Here is a 15414-nt window from a genome sequence, read left to right on the forward strand (position 1 = left end):
GCAGCATTTCAGGCAAAGAGGACAGACAGTGAAAATGACTGGAGTGAGAAGATGGAGTTTTTTCCAGGAGGAGCAAATGTCACTCTGTGTGTGTGTGCGCACGCACACACGCATGTGCGCATGCGCACTGGAGCCTGGGAAGCCACCGAGTTTGGCAGACCTGTGTTTTAGGAAAATCACTTTCACAGAAAGGATGGAGTGGAGTGGGGAGAGATGAAGCAGGTAGACCCACCAGCAGGCTATTGTAGTAATACAGGTGTGAAGAGTTGATGGCCTGAACCAGGATGGTGACAGTATCTATCAGAGGGCATATTTGAGAGACATTGCAAAGGTGAAATTGACAGGCCTTGGCAATAGACTGGATTGGGGATTAATGGGGGGAGGAGGGGGCGAGAGAAGGGCGAGGTTAGAGGAGTTGAAGATGACACCTAGGTTGTGAGCCTAGGGATCTGGGAGGATGGTGATGCCCTTCACAATTATTTATTTATTTATTTTAGTGAGGCAATTGGGGTTAAGTGACTTGCCCAGGGTCACACAGCTAGTAAGTATTAAGTGTCTGAGGCCGGATTTGAACTCAGGTACTCCTGACTCCAGGGCCGGTGCTCTATCCACTGCGCCACCTAGCTGCCCCTATGCCCTTCACAATTAAAGGAAATTTTGGAAGAGGAGAAGGTTTGGAGGGAAAGGTATCTAAATATATTTAGAAATAGTTAATTAAATATTTCTAAATATATTTAGAAATAGTTAACTTAAATGTCATATAAGAGAAACAAGCATAAAAGGAAGACAAATAACATCATATTCAGATTTATGAAAAATAAATTTATTACATAACACCTTGTTTTTTAACAATGTTCAATTTTTTCCTCAGAATACTTGCGTCATTCATGTAAAATAGTTTGATACAGTACATTGTATGTTATAGGTTTTTTTTTCCTCATAAATTCTAAGGCTCTCCTACTCCTTTCTCCTTTGCTGAAGTAAGGGCACCCTAAGTAACGTGCGAACAAGTTTTAAGAAAGAAAATTAAATGAACAAAATTTTAATTCCACTACACCAAGTCAGCTCTGAAAATCAGGACAAAATATCTGAATGGATGCCGCACCTTTTTAAAGGAAGTTATCACCTCATGCTTTTTCATCTCAAAGCATGCTCACAATCAGCAACACCAACAGAAAAAATAAAACACTGTCTATGACAATCTTTTTAATTTGTTTGCTAAACCAAACAGGTTTATATCAATGACAACATACTTATTTACTATCGAATAGCAGCTTCAATACCAGTCAAGTCATCGATTTAAAAAACAAAAAACAAATTCATAGGTTGGAAATTAATCTTTGGGAGTTCTGAAATCTGCTGGAAAAATTGCGTGGCTTTATGTACTTTGAAAAAAATATGTACTAATTTTGTTGGTCAAAAACACTGATCATGTGGAAAATGAATCAACCCATTGAAAAGACTAAAAAGAAATATATACCAAAATAATCTCAATCTGAATCTTGATTATTTTGTTGGTTTTTGTTGTTGTTAACATATACTGTATGTTTCAAGTACCAGTTAAAGGATTTTGCGTACTATTGGTCAGATAATGTTACATCGAGAGAATTCACCACATACAACAAGGAATGCCTGCCCCTAGCACATTTCACAGCTTCAACTGCTACAGACTGTCACTGAAAAAATGCATTGGTCAGTCTGAACCATGTCAAGTAAACTATGGAAGTAGCATATCCACAACACAAACTGTGCTAGCACTTTCTTTTCAAGTCTAACTCCAAAACAGGTAACATCTGTGAGCCACTGCTCCAATCTGTGAAAAGTGGTGGAACTTGGCTATTGGACATTTTGAAGGTGTGGTTGTACAGTACATTCGCGTGGCCCATACCAGGTTCCAGGCAGAGCTGCATGGTCAGTCCTGCAGCAGTAGCAACAGTGCATTGACATTATTCAGATGCAGCTCAGTACCGGTGTGTCTGATGTGAGTACTGTGGAGGCTGCTGGGAGGTAGTTGAATATCCCATGCTGCTCTGTGGCTGTGATGTGCTTGGTCCAGGGTTGGGATAGGCAGCATGTGGATTGGAACGCTAGGGAAGGAGGCAAAAGGCAAAAGGTATAAGTAAAGTGAGTAAGAAATGTGCAGCTGCCATACCCTAAAATGACATTACTCATGTGATTCTCAATGAAATATATTCACAAATCTCTGCTGAATCAAGGGTTTAGGATTAAAGTGACTTTTAATAAGAGTATCAATATTTTGCAGCTTATGCTTTAAATCTCATTTTTGGATTCAATAAACATACTTTGTTGGAGAGATAAAAGGTCTCCATTACAATGCAATGAATTAGTGAACAATAATGATGCTCAAAGACAGGGCATTCTTGGTGACCCTCTCAACTACTGGATGCTCCTTCTTTGGTGTTTCAAAAGCACTGGATCATGAGAAGGAGGGCAGACTTCCCTCATTCCAGACCATTGGTTTACCACTAATATTTAGCAACTTCTTCAAGGTTCAGTCCATCTGACCAGGAATACTTGTTGCAGTTAGGGAGGTTTCTCTTCTCCACCTCAACCCGTCCTCTATATACATTGATGTCCTTTCATGGCCATCTTTCCCTCCACCTGACCCACACAAATGACCCTTAATCTTATCATTACTCATAACTGTTCTACTTCTATGGTCCAGAATTCTCAAGTTCCCCCTTGCTGAATCCAACCTCCTGTCACTCAATCTCTCTCTCTCTGCTTCACTACTTCTATACCTTTTCTCTGTGCTGGCCTGTTCTCCGCTCCTCCCTATCCTCCTAGTCTAACACTCTTGTTTTGTACTCACTTCCTTTCCTTCAAAGTCCTGACTCTATGGTCAGCTCATTCAACCAAACACTATGCTCTGCCTATCCCCAATACTGGGTTACTACCACCCACCCTATTCTTTGCTCCTACCTACATGCTGCTAAACATTTGCTGGAGAAAGTTATGCCACAATGGCGACTAACCTCACTACAGAATAATTACTGCCTGCTCACCATTAGGAGCCTAATACTATATGCTGCCCTGCCACATCTCCCTCTTTATCTTTGCCTCATGGAATCTAAAGCTTCCTTCCAAGCACAGATCAACTGTTGCTTCCCCCAAGAGTCTTGTCCTGGTTCCCCAACTGGTAATGGTCTCTCCACATTAAAATGCCTTGTATTTAACTTGTATGTATTGTGCATTAACTTATCTGTATATATGGTGTTCCCTCCTCTAGAATGTAAGGACTGGGACTGTTTGGCTTGTACTTTACCCATTCTCAAATACTTTCATCTCAGCGATGCAGATCAAAACTATGAGGGGCTTAATAAATGTTTGTTGAATTGATTCGAACTAAATTCTTAACAATTTTTTATTTTAATTTAATGTTTTATACACTACAGATATTTTTAACATGTGCAAATCTTATTTCTTATCCAGATCAATCCAAAACAATAAACAAAAGAAAAATAAATATGACAGGAGGATGGAAGATGGAAGATCTAATGTAAAACAAATCTCACTCTGGGCAAATCTAGCACAGTGCATGCCACATCATAGGTGCTTAATGAATGCTTGTTGAACAGATGATATATTTGGAATTGGTTTATTTTGCTTTGGTATACTTTTCATTTATGAATTGTATTTTCTTATGCATTTATCTATAAAAGTAAAAACATTGGAAAGATAAGGTGAAAGGCAGAATTTGTCAAGTTTGGTAACTATACATAAAAAAATAGAAATTAAAAAATTAGCATTTTTGATAGCTCACCTGAGTAATGGGATTTTGTTCCCTACCCCACTGTAACAAAAGCTTAGCCATAAAATATCGTTCTTAATTTTGCCAGTGGTTCCCTAGACTTATAAAAATTTAAAACCACAGAGAATTACAAATATTTCAACAAATATTTTTTCTCAAAATTAATCAACATAGACAGCAATAGTTTAAAAAGCACTAAAGAATAAGTTTGATAAATGCCTTCATTTCTGAAGAATGCAGTTTAGAGGTTGTAGCATTTTTCGACTTCATTCCAAGGTTATCATCTTAATAAGGTATAAACACATTCTTGAGCCAAAAAAAAGTGGAAAATGCATCCATTAGGCAGGGTGAAGGGGGAGGAGAGTTAAGCTATCTTTTGCTGGTGAGCCCATGTACAATCAAACTATTATCCTGAAGAATATAAGGACTAGAATTATGCTTTCTTTCCTAACCCAGATAATATAGATACTGTCTTTCTTCAATAGCTTGAAATTCCTCTTTATGGTAGCCCTGACTCCCCCAAAAATCAGCCCCCAAAAACAGAATCCCTAGGATTATAATTATCTTCAAATATGAATTCTTAAAGGTAAAAGTACATATTTGAGAACAGTAGCATTCAGTTTAAATAAGCTCATTTTCTTTCATATGCAAGAGAATCACTGGTTGAGTTTTCAGGAACCATCCCATAGTGAACCCAGTTTGTTGATTAGAATGAGCAGGAAAGAAATTGATTCTCAAAACAAATCTTAAAAGAAAATAACATGCATGTCATAAGTAGGAGACATGCCAATAGGTTAGTTAGGAGGTACAGTGGATAGAGTGGTGGGCCTGGAATCAAGACTTGTGTTCAAATCTGAGCAAAGACACTTGCTAGCTATATGGCCTCTGGGCAAGTCATTTAACCTTTATATAAAACAGTGATAATAATAGTATCTACCTAATATAGAGTTTTTGTGAGGATCAAATGAGATAGTATTTGTAAAGTGCTTAGCCCAGTGCCTGTCACATAGTAGGAACTTAAGAATGCTTGTCTTCTGTCCCGTGTGGATAAGGAAATATCTAAATGACATGGCCATACATTATGGAACATGTACAATGATTCACTGTTTCCTGACTATCTCTCACACACAAAACAACTTTATAATGAAGTTTAAATCTGAAATACCTGATAGTCTGAGGTCATGATCAGTCCACCTGAGGTAGTGGTAGGAGGAACAACTCTCACTTTTTTCAATGGGGGTCCCTGTGCATGACTGCTGTCTTGATTCCCTGGATGACCAGTTCCATTTGTATGGTTATTGCCCTGCTGCTGCTGCTGGTTCTTCTCAATTGGTTAAACAGAAAAATAAATTTCAACTCAGAAGGAGAACAAAACTCAACTTGTAAAAGTTAAAGGTAATAATACAACAAAACAAGAAGTTATAGATTGTACTTCAATATTTACTTTGTCTCCCTTGTCATCAGGCTCTTCTTCTGTTAAAAATTCACGTTTAGGATAAGGGATCTGGCAACCTGCAAAAACACTGATCATAAGAAAACAAACAGTTACTATCTTTTTACAGATGGAATCAAAGTTCCTGCACCCTTATGGGAAAAACTGGCCTATAACACAGTGACTTTTGCATGGCCTCATTCAATCGTTTTCTTCCTTAACTATTATTATAGAAAAGATTGGAACCTATATTCTCTCTCTCTCTCTCTCTCTCTTTTTTTTTTTTTGGCTGGGCAGTGAGGGTTAAGTGACTTGCCCAGGGTCACACAGCTAGCAGGTGTCATGTGTCTGGGGCTGGATTTGAATTCAAGTCCTCCTGAATCCAGGGCCAGTGCTCTATCCACTGTGACACCTAGCTGCCCCCAGGAACATATATTCTCAATGAAACTTTCCTTTGGCTAACAGTTTTTTCTGATAGCAACACTATCATCACCACTGCACCTATGGTATCTGAACGAGGAAAGATTGCTACTGAACTAGCCAATAATATTTTAGCACTTTATCTAACATTAAATTTCAATCACTTCAGATTTTGAAAAAAAAAGACTTTTTGTTACTTAATAAAGGAAAAAGTTTTATTTCATACTTTCAAAGAACTTTTCATTCAACTAAGAAACAACCTAAGTCTTTATTCCTAAATACTAACATTACTGCAGGCAGTCAGGGGAATCTTATAAAAAATAAAACCAACAGTCTCAATAAGAATTAGAATAATATGCATCAACTTTCTTCCTGTCTCATTAAATTCTCTAGATTATGTTAGAGATTACTACCAAAATATAGTTGTGAAGCATCACTACGAAGATAAAAATTTGTCTTTAAATGTTTGGTGAACTGGATTGAATTCCGCACTTTTTGCCACTTTTACAACAAAAGATGAGATGGAGAAATGTGAACTAATTAGCAAATGGCAGTTGACATTCCAGAACAGAGAGCTGGAACTTCAGGCCCTGAGTAGGAGTCTGGGAAGATCTATAGTATGAATAATCAACCTGTCAGTGAATAACAGGATTAGTGCTATGACTAATGGGATCAAAGTTTCATAAAGCAAGAGATTAGCAGAAATACCATTTAACTTTAAACCCCTCAAATGGCATCTTGGTCATTAGTGTTCATTTTTAACTTGTCAAAAGTCAAGTCTTTCCTTCCGGCTTTCCTGGGGGTGGCTATTTGGAGAGAAGTGACTAGGGGAAAACATGCAAGAAAACCTTTACTTGTCATGCTGACAGGGTAAGATGTCAATCACTTACTCTGATGTAGGAAGTGGATCTTCTAAGAAATAAGGATCCTGCATAGCCTGTTCTGAGGTAATTCGCTTTATTGGGTCCATAGTAAGCAACTTCTGAAGCTGAAATCAAAAGTCACAAAAGTATTAATATATTCCTCCCAATCTTACGAATGAACACTTATGACTAGAAAGTCTCATTAACTTTATTTTTGGGGGGAGGAGGTGCGTGGGGCAACAGGAGTTAAGTGACTTGCCCAGGGTCACACAGCTAGTAAGTGTTAAGTGTCTGAGGCCAAATTTGAATTCAAGTCTTCCTGAATCCAGGGCCAGTGCTTTATCCACTGTGCCACCTAGCTGACCACCTGTCTTTCAGTAAACACAATCTTAATGTGAAAGGTGCTTATTTGTACAAAGTAAACATATCAAAATTTACAAGCTATTAGTCCAATGTAATTTCAGGTAATGAAAAGTACACTCAACTGGGAACCTGGAGACCTGGTTTAATATGAGCTCTACTACACACTAGCTGTGTTGTTGTTCACACATTCAGTCATATCTCACTCTTCCTGACGCCATGTCAGGGACTTCTATCCTCCACTCTCTCTCAAAATCTGTCCAAGTTCATGTTCATTGTTTCCATGACACTAATGATTGATCATCCTCTGCTGTTCCCCTTTTCTTTTGTCTTCAATCTTTCCCAATATGTGAATCTTTTCCAAATGAGTTCTGTCTTCTCATTATGTGGCCAAAGTATTTAAGCTTCAGCTTCAATATTTGATCTTCCACTGAAAAGTATGAATTAATTTAAGTATTGACTCATTTGGTCTCCATGCTGTCCAAGGCACTCTCAAAAGTCTTCTCTAGCACCCTAACTCAAAAGCTTCGGTTCGGTGGTGCTCTGCTTTCCTTAGAGTCCAACTCTCACAGCCATATTAAAAAACCACAGCTTTGGGGGCGGCTAGGTGGTGCAGTGGATAAAGCACCTGCCTTGGATTCAGGAGTACCTGAGTTCAAATCCAGCCTCAGACACTTGACTTACTAGCTGTGTGACCCTGGGCAAGTCACTTAACCCCCATTGCCCAGCAAAAAACCAAAACAAAACAAAACAAAAAACCACAGCTTTGATGATAGGGACCTTTGTCAGCAAGGTGATCTCTCTGCTTTTTAGTATGCTCTTCAGATTTGCCATACTTTCCCTCCAAGGAGCAAATGTCTGTTAATTTCATGGCTGCAGTTGCCATCTGCAATTATCTTTGAGCCCAAGAATACAAAATCTGACACTGCTTCCATTTCTTCTTCTATTTGTCAGGAAGTAATGATACCAGTTGCCTATATTTTAGTATTCTTGATGTTAAGCTTCAAGTCAGTTTTTATACTCATCTTTCTCCCCTCACCATGAAACTTAATTCCTCTTCACTTTGTATCATCAGAGTGGTATTGTCTATGTATCTGAGATGGTTGATATTTCTCCTGGCAACACTAATTCCGGCTTTTGATTTATCCAACCTGGCATTTCACATCATGTACTCTGCATATAAGTTGATTAAACAAAATGACAATATATACCTTTGTTGTATTCCTTTAACAATCTTAAAACAATCAGCTGTTTCATGTTTAGTTTTGTTGCTTCTTGACCCACATACAGTTTCCTCAGGAGAAAAGTAAGATGATCTAGTACTTCCATCTGCTTGAGGACTTGCCACATTTTGTTGTGATCTACTCAGTCAAAGGCTTTAGTTTATTCATTAAAGCAGAAGTAGATGTTTTTCTGGTACTCCCTTGCGTTACCAGTAATTCAGTGAAGGTTGGCAATTTGGTCTCTAGTTCCTCTGCCTCTTGGAAAACCAGCCTGCTCTTCTGGTAATTCTCCATTCCCATATAGCTAAAGCCTACCTACCTTGTAGAATCTTAAGTATATATAACCTTGCCAGCATGTGAAATGAGCACAATTGTTTGTTAGTTTGAGCATTCCTTAGCATTGCCCTTCTTTAGGATTGGAATGTAAACTGATCTTTCCCAATCCAGTGGCCACTGTTGTGTTTTCCAAATTTACTGGCTGCAGCACTTTTAACAGCATCATCTTTTAGAGTTTTAAGCTCAGCTGGAACACCATCACCTACATTAACCTTATTGTTAGCAATGCTTCCTAAGGCCCATTTGACTTCATTCTCTAAGATGTCTATCTCTGGATCAGTAACTACACCATCCTGGTTATCAGTGATGTTAAAGATTTTTTTTGTATAGTTCTTTTGTGTATTCTTGCCACCTCTTCTTAATTTCTTCCTACTTCTGTTAAATCCCTACCATTTTTGTCTTTTATTAGGCCTCTTTTTGCACAAAACTTTCCCTTGATATCTCTAATTTTCTTAAAGAGATATTTTTTGTCTTTTCTATTTTATTGTTTTCTTCCATTTCTTTGCATTGTTCATTTGAGATAACCTTATCTCTCCTGATGATTCTCTGGAATTCTACATTCAGTTGGGTATATATTTTCCTTTATCCTTTCCTTCTTTCCTCAGCTATTTGTAAAGCCTCACCAAACAGCCATTTTGCTTTTTTGTTCTTTTCCTTTGGAATATTTTTTGTTGGTGCCTCCTATACAATTTTGCAAACCTGTGTCCAATAGTTCCTCAGGCATTCTACCTACCAGATCTAATCCTTTAAATCTATTCATCACCTCCAGTTCATGTTCATAAAGGATGTTATTTAGGTCATACCTATATGGTCTGATGGTTTTCCTTACTTTCTTCAATTTAAGTCTAAATTTTACAATAAGAAGCTCATGATCTGATCCACAGTCAGCTGCAAGTGTTGTTTTAAATTAACCGGATAGAACTTCTCCACCTTTGGCTGCAAAGCATATAATCAATTTGACTTCTATAGTGACCATTTGGTGATGTACAGAGTCACCTTTTAGGTATTGAAAAACAGTGTTTGTTATGACCAATGAGTTGTCTTGACAAAGCTCTATTCATTTCTGCTCTACTTCATTTTGTACTCCAAGGCCAAAATTGGCAAACTTGTCAAACTAACTGTATAACCTCAGACAAATCACTTAACCTCTCTGGGGTCAAATTTTCTCATCTGTAAAATGACTGGATTAGACTAAATGATCTCTCATCTCCCTTACAACTATAAAATTCTTTAAAATACATTTACTCACATGACTAACATACTAAACATACTAGCATACTAAAATCCTTTTACTTTTGTATCCCTTTTTTGGAAAGGAATAATAATTAGATTTTGAAATAATAAACTAGTGTAAATCAGTGATATTTGAAGGAGCAAACATACTAAAAGGTCACACTTAAATATTAAATAGATATTTAATAAGCTTAAGTAAAAATTGAGTCCATTAGGAGATATGTAAATAGAAGATTTGGATTTAATACTCCTTGTACACTCGGTGATCTCTTCTAATACTGGACTAATAAACCTCACTGGTCTTGAGGTTTAATATGAGAAGATAAAAAATAACAACTTAAATTTATGTAGTACCTTGCAGTCACAAAGTAGTTCTAATACACTGTTACATCTCTTGTGTCATTTGATCTATGAGGTAGGTGTTATTTTCACTTTGCAGATAAAGAAAAGAAGGGCAAGAGAGAGGAAGTGACTGACCCCTAAGGTTATGTGTGTAGCAAGTATCTAGTGCTTAATGGCTCTGCATTAAGAAATGAACCTAAATCTTCTTACTCCAAGGCTGATATTCTTTTATACTATGTTGCCCAATAGAGGAACTTGAAAGATGTCCAAACAGTCTCAATGCTAAATGCTTGCTGGAGTGCTACCATTTGATTAAGTGTTTTAAAAGCTGCTATTTTAATGGATTCTACCTTCATCCTCAGGGCTGAAGGAAATAGGAAGATATAATATAACCTCTGCATCTATTAACATAAACCCAATATAAATACATATCATCAAGTGCATACTAAGTGTAAGACACTGTACTAGGCTCAGGGGACATGAAAACAAATCAAAACCAAAAAATAGTATCTGTTCTTAAATGGCTACTTGGAGGATACAACAAGTAAATTGAAACAGGTGTTTTGTTTTCTTTTTTCCTTTTTTTTTTTTTTTTTTGGAGGGGGAATGTGGGATTTGGTTTATATATGTGGTTTCATTTGGGTATCTGGAGCTCTGGGAAGGCAATCACTGTAGGTCAGCATCTGCTTTACAACTAACTAAGTCTTAGAGAGTTATATGGGGCACTGAGTAATTAAATGACTTGTCAAGGATCACACAACTAATATGGCTCAGAAGCAGAAATTGAACCCAGATTTTCTTGACCCTGAGGCTGATACTCTTCCACTATGTCACAATACGGGTGAAAGCACTAGCCATTAGGGACATCAGTAAGGCTTCTTGTAGGAGGTGATCCATTAGCTGAGCCCTGAAAGAAGCAAAGGAGTCTAAAAGTCAAAGGAAAGAAAAGAATGCACCCCAGGCACTGAGGTTAGAGATTAAAAGATGGGAACCAGCAAGAAGGTCAAATTGGCAGGAATGTTCACACATGGAAGGGAGGGGAGGAAGGTGGGCCAAGGACAGAGCCTTAGGACACATTCACACAAACTGGGTGGGAAGATGATGATCCAGCAAAGGAGACTGAGGATCAGACAGATATAAAAAAAAAACCAGTATCATTTAGCTAAAACAGTTTAAGAATCCACAAAAATGTTTATGGAGTTATATAAGAACTACTGGTTGGTATTACTTAGAACAAACCAAGGAGTGACAGGATCATTTCAGGTCACCCCATGATATAAACATCTCATTTCTTTCCAAATAAGTCACAAGGAGGTACAATTTAGGGTTCCTCAGAATTACCTTTTCATAACAACAACTGGTTTCTCTAAAAATCCACAAATCTACCATATATTTAAAGAACTTGTTCATGACTCAGCTAATTTTATATTTATGAAAAAGTAATTTTATATACACTCATTTAACAATTTGGATCTAACTCTAAATATGTTACAATAATCTATTATTGAAATCAAAGTATACTGGTCCTATGGAAAGTAAAAAATGTAGTTTGAAATGTTGACAAGATGTAATCATCATATTATCATTGTTATTGTTTAGAAATATTTGCTGAGTAAGCATGAAAAATGAGACCACATTTAAAGTTTTAGAGGCATTACAAGTACTATTTATTGAACTGTTAAAGAAACATGTGCTAGTAAAGCATATAAAAATAAGCCAGAATCAAGTTGTCTTCCCCTTTTGCATTTCAAAAGGCATACTTTTGGAGTCCAATTGTGCAGTACTTCTGTGATAAAATATATTGTCAAATATGGAATTGGCAGTAGTACAAAGTACATTATAATTTCCTCATAAATCAGCATACTACTACACAGATTCATTTTTGTTCTAAGTAAAATTCTACACATACAGTAGGTTGATGCATCTTTTAATACAATAGTGAAATTTCATAATGCCAGTATCATCCTTGTTCTTCAATAGCATAATTATACTAGGGCTCAACTGTACTTTTAACATGCTTTGAGAAGTTCTTCAAAGTGCTTGCTCGCATAACAAATAAAACAACAAAAATACTTGAGTATTTCATTGGAAATCGACATAAAACAATCAAACTCTAATCTATTAACCCTCCCCCATCAGCCGGGAAATCTAAGTGTTCGGAAGCGTGTGTTGTGCCAAGCACACAGATGAGCTCCTATTTGTGGACCAGCCCCAAGTTGAACCAGTCGTTTATTACGCATCAAAGCAGTTTCATTATGATAGCCATTATTCAGGGCTTACCAAGTGGAACGCTTTACTGTCTGGTTTAACTTTATGTTTTTCCATATACTTGATAAGGCTGCAGTTGGTATATCTGAAAGAGAAACACTATAAGATGTAGAATCACATCAGACTTAAGTTGAGATTCATTTTACATAGCAAAAAAAAAAAAGAATAAAAAAATTTTTATCTTTAATTACTGATCATGATATATATGAAAAGTTACATATTGTAAAGACTAACACACTTGAATTCATATTTCATCCATCTTTTATTCATCTTCTAATGAATGTGGCTGATTAAATATATCATTGTTTAATTGAGATGAAAATACGTAATACATATTGAATCACTACTTAAACAAAATTTTAAACTAACACTCTTAGGATTTTCAAACCTACTTCTTAAAAATTTATCTCAGCCATATATTTAAGTTAAAATGCAGAAGTGGTCCATATAAGGTTCCGCTTAACCAGCATCATTAATACATTCAATATCTAGCATTTAGATAGTGCTTTATGGTTTGAAAACACTTTGCAAATATTATCTAATTTTATCTTCACAACATTTTGAGGTAGGTGCTATTATTAACCCCATTTTACAGATAGGGAAACCAAACAGACAGAGGTTAAGTGACTTGCCCAGGATCATACAGCTAATAAGTGTATGAGACCAGATTTGAACTCAGGTTTTCCTGATTCTAACACTTTATCCACTGAGCTACCCATCTACCAACTGAATACATTATAAACAAACTCAAAAAAAAAAATTTAACACTGTAACACTCCTTAACCAAGCAACCTTCTATAACACTGTTCTATGGGACTAACTGCCCCCCTATAACATTGTTTTATCTGTAATCATACTGTCATTTTCCCAATTAATGATGTGTTGGGATATATGTATACATAAATTATTAGTACACAATATTTTCCCCACATGAATAGTAAATGGCAAGAACCATGCTGTCCAATATTCACTGAGCATAAATCATTATTTATCTTGATGAGTTAGCAAGTAGGTAACAAGTTTAGTTTCTTTTTAGTTTAAAAATTATTTTCACATCTATCAAAATGACAATATTTACTGATTTATATGAAGAGAGAGAACTCTTCTGCCCTCACATATCAAGATTTTCCCATTTAAAATATCATAATTGTTGAAATAGACTGAGATAATAGCTATCTGTCAAAATCTAAAGGACACCAAATAAGTTTAGTATTTTGAATAATCTTGTGCTGAGTGATATCAGATCTCACACCGTCATCACATGGAAATTATTAAACTGAATAAGACTTCATACTAAATAAAAAGCATGCAACAAAATGCATTTTCTTTGACTTACGTATTTCTTCGGAAATCTTTCATTAATGTTGAATGTTCAGGCATCTTTTTTATATCTTCCCAATCTTTATCTGTGAAGTACATTCATTAATTTTATATTGCCCAACTTCCTACTATTAGTGCATAAAATATTGGTCAACTATTTTAAGATGTCAACCCAATCTTTATTATGCCACATGGCATAATTTATCTAATTTAACTTTTTGAAGAAACTTTGCTGGTCCCATCCAAAGTTTTCTCAAAGGTTAAGTGGAAATCACTCCTCTCTTGTAGCTTTTAAAACTGGTAACAAACTTTTCTCATAATTCTCATGCTCAAAGAAATAGAGCTGGAAGGGACCTCATTTTACACATGAGGAAACTAAGGCCAGAAAGTTAAGTGACAATAAGTGGCAGAGTCTGGTCTTGAAACCAGGGCCTCTAAATGACCTGGCTTTGCCTCTTTATTTAATTCCTTACTGCATATATTTCATCACAGTAATAGACATAACTACTAAGAAATAATTGTAGTGTAACATATTCTCATATGAATTTTACTTTTAGAATCAACCAAAATTACTCAAAAGTCCTAGAAACAAAATGGTTTGAGTGAAGAAAATTGTATTACCTAGAATAGGATTTATTACCTAGAATAGAATTCCTAACAAGCATCTATTTGTCCTGTCTAATCAATCTATCGATTTTGCCGGTTGTTTTTCTTTTCTTTTTTTGCTTAAGAGTTGCTCAGAGGCTATGTCCAAATGACTATCTTTATCATAACTATTGATGAACATTGTGTCACTTCCTTGCTTAATGATACTTAATAGTTTTTTATTACCTATTACATCAATTCAAACTTCTGCCAGGCTTTCAGTGCTCTCTACATTGTGATCCCCCCTACTCATCCAATTTATTTATCACTACTTTCCAACAGTCCATGTTGTTTTTGGTCTTCCCTCACAGACTCCATAGCAGTCATGTTCATTCTTGCTTCTGGACCTTTAGTTATGCTTTTTTCCTGGAGTTTACTAACTGCTCAACTTGCCTCTGACTACTCAAATCCTAGCTCTTCTTCAAGACCTAATTCACATCTTTTTCAGGAAGCCTTCTGTGACTAATTCAGGGCTATAGCATTTTCTGTTTTCTAAACAATTATAATCTGTGTAACATAATTTTGCACTTACTCATAAATTAGCTTGTGTTCATGAAGCTGAGAGACTACATGGTACACATATTGAGTGATAGAAATCTAGCCTCAAGACCTGGGTCCAAGTCTAGCTTCTGACATGGACAGGATGTATGATCCTGGGCAATTTACTTAACCTCTCAGTGCTCCCAGACCTCTTTAAGTTGTTGCATGTTGTGAAGAAGTTCTAAATTAGTAGAAGGGTTTTCATTACTGGGAAATTTTCTATAACAGTGGTCCCCCATACAAAAAAATATTTAGGGGGAAAAAAACCTTGTAAATATTCTCTGGTTGCTTCATGTATATGTATTTTTTTCCAATTAGACTCTAAGGACACTTCTTTCATATTTCTTTTATAATAGCACCTAGCAAGGTGCTGAGTATATACCACAGTTGTTGTGTTTATTACTGGTCCACCTCCCTCTGAAAAACTAGACAGCACAAACTTATAGATACTGTGAAGAATTTGGAGTCAGAAAACCTTTAATGACTGGGACTTCCTATAGGATCGAGAGTAAGTGCAATTTCTCCCTCTGAAAAGAAAAATGATAAATCATATGTCTACTCCGTCTTATATGAAATGGGAGAATAAGCTATCTGAAAAGCAAATATTTCAAATAGAGGTAATATATAAATATTTCAATAGTACTAGATAATATGAAAGTA

The 15414-nt window shown here is 36.2% G+C and overlaps 1 protein-coding gene across 3 annotated transcripts in view; it reads right to left on the minus strand.

Annotated features, from left to right (window-relative positions):
- Positions 1-802: 802 nt before the first annotated feature.
- The window catches only part of CDK8 (cyclin dependent kinase 8), a 140579-nt gene continuing 125967 nt past the window's right edge, over positions 803-15414 (minus strand). Inside the window, exons 8-13 of one of the 3 annotated variants that reach the window (XM_043997386.1) lie at positions 13586-13655; positions 12262-12334; positions 6515-6612; positions 5205-5295; positions 4938-5093; positions 803-2087 (exon numbers count right to left, since the gene is read on the minus strand). In XM_043997386.1, coding sequence (XP_043853321.1) covers positions 1962-2087; positions 4938-5093; positions 5205-5295; positions 6515-6612; positions 12262-12334; positions 13586-13655 — 614 coding nt within the window. In that variant the 3' untranslated portion in view covers positions 803-1961. Of the gene's footprint in view, positions 2088-4937; positions 5097-5204; positions 5296-6514; positions 6613-12261; positions 12335-13585; positions 13656-15414 lie in introns of all 3 variants that reach the window. The other 2 variants (XM_043997388.1, XM_043997387.1) reach the window with 2 other exon arrangements.

The sequence above is a fragment of the Dromiciops gliroides genome, chromosome 3, assembly GCF_019393635.1.
Source record: "Dromiciops gliroides isolate mDroGli1 chromosome 3, mDroGli1.pri, whole genome shotgun sequence".
Taxonomy (NCBI): domain Eukaryota; kingdom Metazoa; phylum Chordata; class Mammalia; order Microbiotheria; family Microbiotheriidae; genus Dromiciops; species Dromiciops gliroides.